General features: G+C 43.7%; 1 protein-coding gene across 1 annotated transcript in view; it reads left to right on the top strand.

The window, feature by feature from the left end:
- Positions 1-5622, top strand: part of Ascc1 (activating signal cointegrator 1 complex subunit 1) — a 61963-nt gene that overhangs the window by 3110 nt on the left and 53231 nt on the right. Inside the window, exon 2 of the mRNA XM_023718554.1 lies at positions 3902-4021. Within this exon, the coding sequence (XP_023574322.1) occupies positions 3902-4021 (120 nt within the window). The remainder of the gene's footprint in view (positions 1-3901; positions 4022-5622) is intronic.

Raw genomic sequence — 5622 nt, 5'->3', positions numbered from 1 at the left:
TTTTTGGTGGAACAGGGGATTGAACTCAGGTCCTTGTGCTTGCCAGGGAAGCACTTATTCCTCTGAGCCATCTCCCCGGCCCCTTATTCTTGTCTTTGATCTCAACATTTGCTCTTGGTGTACTGTGGAGAAAGAATGTCAGTAATAATGGTATTTCTAACCTGAACTCTTTTTGGTATAAAGATCCTAAATTAAAACATGAAAAAGAAAACACAGAATTAATTGGCCCATCCACAGTGTGCAGTCCCTTAATTGGAGGGCATTTTAAAGTGCATATGAAATAAATGTGGGGCTGGCACTTCCCTAGCGGGCATGAGGCTGGCTCTCCTCGGCAATGCTAATTCATTAGTATAAAGTAAGATGACTGTATTAGGTTGGAATTTGCTTAAAACTGCAGTGCTACATTTAAAAGAAATGAGTAGTTGAGTATGTGTTAAATTTTGGGGTCCTTTTGGCATGAGAGGGTGCTATCCAGCTGGGAGCAGGGTTTTCATTTCACTTCTTAGGCTGCAGGTTTCTGTAGCTCTATAGATTTTGAATGAATTATTCAGTGTTTAGTAAATGCTGAAGCTCTGAATGTGTCCCATGTGACTTCTCTGAGATGTAGGACAGAGGCAGCGCCATGGCTCAGGGTGTGGAGCAGCGACAAACACACTGCGCTGCTTCTCTAGCTCCAGTGTCACCTGCCAGTGCCTGAGCAATCCCCTGGGCTGGGCCCACCCAGACACACTTAAAAGCGACAAAAAGAGGAGTGTGAGGAAATAGCCCGACAAGTGTCCATCCTACTCGCTGCCTCAGGGGTCACTCAGGTGGAAGGTGGCATAGTCGGGTGACCACGACAAAGAAAGCCACCTGGCAGACAGACTGGGCTCCTCTGCACCCTCCTATTTGGTGAGTCTTAGGGTGGTTACGAGCACTTCTGTTTCTGTTCACGCACTAGCTTTGGATCCCCTTACTTTGTTTCTTTCTTGTTGCATCCTTAAATCTACAAATTTAAGGTAGTTTACAATAAACACATAGATACCAAAGAAATGTTAAAGTCAGGGGGCTGGGAGTGCAGTGGCTCAGTGGTAGAGCACTTGCTTGGCACCCCTGAGGTCCTCAGTTGAATTCTGAGCAACAAACAAACACATCAATAAATAAATGAGGGAATGTCCAAAAACATGAGGGAATGGAGAGAAAATTTTACCTGAAAACAAGGTAAGATAATTATTGTGCCGTTGTATTAAAATTTGGTGTTTTCTGTCACCAGGGTACTTTCTGAACTAAATTCTAAGAAGAAACAGTGGTTTATTGTAGTTCTTATCTCATAAAAGGCAGTATAACCATTTTTAAGAAGAGAATCCTTTCTTTTCTTAGCCCATGAAAATTTATTTAGTAACTCAGTGTAAAGAACAATCAGGAACTGGATGTGCTGGTGCATGCCTGATAGCCTAGCATGCAGGAGGCTGAGGCAGGAGGATACAAAGAGCTTGAGCCTAGCCTGGGGTACAAACTGAGTTTAAGGCCATCCTGAACTGCATAGTGAGATCCTGCCTCAAAAAGACAGAAAATAGGGGGTTGGTTGAGATGGCTTAGTGATCTAAAGCACCTACTTAGAACAAGCTAAGCTAAACAAAGCACAGGACTGCGGTTCAATCCCCCAGCACCACATGCCAGCCAGCCCCGCCCCCTGGTGGGCTGAGCTGGACACACACACACACACACACACACAAAATAAATAAATAAATAAATAAATAAATAGTTTTTTTAAAAAAGACAAAATGGGGCCAGCAAGACAGCTTAGCGGTCTAAAACGCCTGCTTAGGCAAGCTTGGGTAACTGTAGGGACCACAGTTTGATCCCTGGCACCACATGCCACACTAGCCCAGCTACCAGGGCAGGCTGAGCTGGCCACACACACACACAATTATTAAATGAAAAAAAAGACAGAAAATAAGTAAAAGGAAGAGTTACAGCCAGGTGACACACACATGTAATCCCCAGCATTTGGGAGGCTGAGGCAGAAGGACCACAAATTCAAGCCCAGCCAGAGCTACATAGTAAGTTAATTGCCAGCCTAGATTACATAGTAAGACACTGTTTCAACATCTTCCCTTACGGTTTTTGTCTAGGCATCCCTCCAAAGCCTCTTGTAGTCATGGGATGGCTTCTTGAGTTTGTGATTGTCTTGGTTACTTTTCTCTTATTGCTGGGACAAAAATACCCAACACCTAAAATTAAGAAAGGAAAGACTTATTTAGCTTACAGTTTGTGGAAGTTTCAGTCCATACTCAGCTGGCTCCAAGACAGAGTGGCACATGGCGGCAGAAAACAGCAAAGAGCAGAGGCAAAAAGGGAGGAGCAGCAGCAGCAATGGCAGAGGCAAGCCTCCCTCCTCATACTGCCTTCGGGCTGTCTGCCCCAGAGTGGGTGTGGCACTCACACCCATAATCCCAGTACTGAGACCCATAATCCCAGCCTTGGATCATGAATTAATCACAAACTCTAGAACCATGTCCCAATGACTGCATGAGGTTTTGGGGAGACACCTAGATACAAACCATAACAGTGACTAATTCATGATCTGGTGCTGGAATTATGAGTGTGAGCGCTGGGATTAAGGTGTGAGTGCTACACCCTCCCTGGGGCAGATAGCCTGAATGCAGTGTAAGGAAGGGAGAGAGGCCTGCTGTCTGCTGCTGCTGCTCCTCCCTTTGCTGTTTTCTGCCACCATGAACTATTGCCCTCTGCTATGTGCCACTGTGCCTTGGAGCCAACTGAGTATGGACTGAAACCTCCACAAACTGAACTAAATAAACCTTTCCTTCCTTAATTCTGGGTGTCATGTATTTTGTCCCAGCAATGAGAGAAAAGTAACCAAGATCCCCCCCAACCCCAGTGAAGAATGTTGTTTCTTCAGCCACGGTTGCTTGTTGTCTTGGTTGTTTTCTTTTGTTGAGACACAGTTTCTGACACCCACAAGTTGAAGGAGAGGGTGATTTTAGCTTGGGGTTTGTTGAGATTTCAGTCCATAGCTGGCTGGCTCTAAGGCAGGGCAGCCCAGCAGAGGGGCAGGCAGCAGTGAGAAAGATCAAGGGAGAAGTCAGGAAGGGGCGCCCTTCCAGGCCCTCAGTGACCCACCTCCTCCCTCCCCCTGCCAGGCTTCCCCTCTCAGGACCTCCTCAGAGACCCACCTTTGATTGCACAAGACTTTGGGGACAATTACTGTAGTTGAATTCATAACTTTTTCCCTAGAATGGGCTCCTAGAAACTGAATTGTTCTACTAAATGTTTTTGTTTTCATTGGTGCATGTCTGCAGGGCATAATAATTACATTCCTCCAGGGGAGTCGGTGCAGGTGCACAGCACATCCCTGTTCTCCCTCCCCCATTTCCCTTCCCCTTTCTGAAGGCTTTTCACCACACTTGCCAGATTGCTGCTCCTGGAGATGTGATGCTGGCCTACATACCTGTCTTGTTAAGAGTGGACTGTGATGTGTAACTTGTGGCAGTGATGAAGCGATGTAGGCCCCAGAGAGACAGGCCACTGCAGCCAGTGTCTTGCCAATCACAACTCTCATCCGTTGGCTTTTATCTCTTAGGGTGCTAATAGATGTATAGGGATAAATAATAGTCTGAAACAGGGCAACTCTTCCTATGTTTTCCAGTTTTGTACATTAACATTTATTTATTTATTTATTTATTGGTGGTACTAGGGATTGAATTTAGGAGCTTGAACTTACCAGGCAAGCACTTATTCCACTGAGCTATCTCCCCAGCCCCGTTTATTAATTTTGAAACTAGGAGGACAATGAGATGATATTAGAAAAAAATCCACAACTTTGTTTTTATTAACCATATTTCAAAATGTAATAGCTGTCTTAAACAGTTCTAAGAGTCTAATGTTTTTTGTATTGCAGTGACATTACGGGGGGCAGACCCCTGGAAGTGGAGATGACAGGGATAGAGTACATGAATGATGACCCTGGGGCAGTGGATGTACTGTACGCCAAGGTCCACATGAAGGATGGCTCCAACAGGTATTTCTGGTGCTTCTTTGTTTCAGCTGAGAGGGACCTCAAAGTATCTTGGAATTTGGTTTGATGCCTCTTCTGTAGGATCTTACTATTTATTTATTTATTTATTTATTTATTTATTTTTGTGTGTGGCCAGCTCAGCCCACCAGGGGGCGGGGCTGGCTGGCATGTGGTGCTGGGGGATTGAACCGCGGTCCCTGTGCTTTGCTAAGCTTTTTCTAAGTAGGTGCTTTAGACCACTGAGCCATCTCACCAGCCCAAGGATCTTACTATTTTTAAGAGTGTGTCTATATTTTCTTTCTTTCTTTTTTAACAGTAGGCTAGTGTGTTGACAGAGAAATTTGTTGTAGGAAAAAAATACCAGATTTGTAGACTGAAGATGACTAAATTGAATAGTGAGTATTGTTAGAAACAACCAAGTTTCTGTGGAATTGGCCTTTTATATTTTCCCAGGTGATAGCAGGTAGGAAGAATGGCCTTCTAGGTGGGAGGACATAGGGCCAGTGTAGTGACCATGAGGGCTTTGTGGGGATTGAAATGTGACTGACATTTTAGGATTAAGACTAAATTAATTGATATAAAATGCTTACAACCATGTTCAGCATGACTAGCATCACCAAAAATGAAAAATGTTTGCTGTTTTTAGTTTTTGTCATTACTACACCTCTGCCCTTTCTGGAGGCTCCCAGCCCTGAGTCCATGCCATCTCTGAAGCCAGCCTTGAGCCGATTCCAAATAAAGACCCCGACAACTCAGAGCCTGCGTTGAGCAGAAACAAAACGTTGAGTTGGAAATTTGCTTTTTAAAAAAATTTTATTGAGAAACAAATACCAATGAGACAGTTTCAAAGTTGATTAATAGGACAGTTTCAATAATTAGTACATTGTACATTGTTATCTACTTAGTAGTTATCCATAGTACAAGATGCAGACAGGATATCCTGTCCAAACACTATTAGTACAAATCTTTCTTCCCATTGAAATAAGCAAAAGTAGCTGTGTATCTATCCTAACTATTCTGTGTATACAAATACAAAATGATCCTTCCTTTGTAGCTCCTTTTTTTGTTTAGTCCTGTCAGAGATGGGTATTCCATTGGCATCTAAATACTACAGGTGTGTGAATTCTTCTTTATCTGACAAGATCAGTCAAATCCCCGCAGGATTTACCCTGAAACCCTGTACCTCAGTTTGTAGATCCTTTGTCAGTGTCAGCCAGGTGGATGAGTCACGGCCATTGCTTGGCCAATTTGCTCTCTGTGAAATCCTGAGAGAACGTTTTCTCTCCATGTGACTCTCCTTAGGCACATTCTACATCATCGATTGCCTTCCTCTGTAGCTCCATAATCTCCTTGATCAGAAAATTTGGGGCATAACTGAGTTACATGATGTTATAGTACAGGTTCGCCTATATCCTGAGTCTTCACTGACCTTGAAAGGCTAGGGCCAAAATGTTGGCTGACCTTGCAGCCCTTCCTTCCTTTTCTCTAATTTTTGATCTGCAAACTTAGGTTGTTAACCCTCCAGAAGAGAATCTTATTATTACGCTGCAACATATGCAGTTCAGTTTATCCTAACTATCTGTCTAAATATCAGACATCTTAGG

This window comes from Octodon degus, unplaced genomic scaffold (assembly GCF_000260255.1).
Source record: "Octodon degus isolate 3935 unplaced genomic scaffold, OctDeg1.0 scaffold00005, whole genome shotgun sequence".
In the NCBI taxonomy this organism is placed as follows: domain Eukaryota; kingdom Metazoa; phylum Chordata; class Mammalia; order Rodentia; family Octodontidae; genus Octodon; species Octodon degus.
This window is presented reverse-complemented; position numbering and strand designations above follow the sequence as displayed.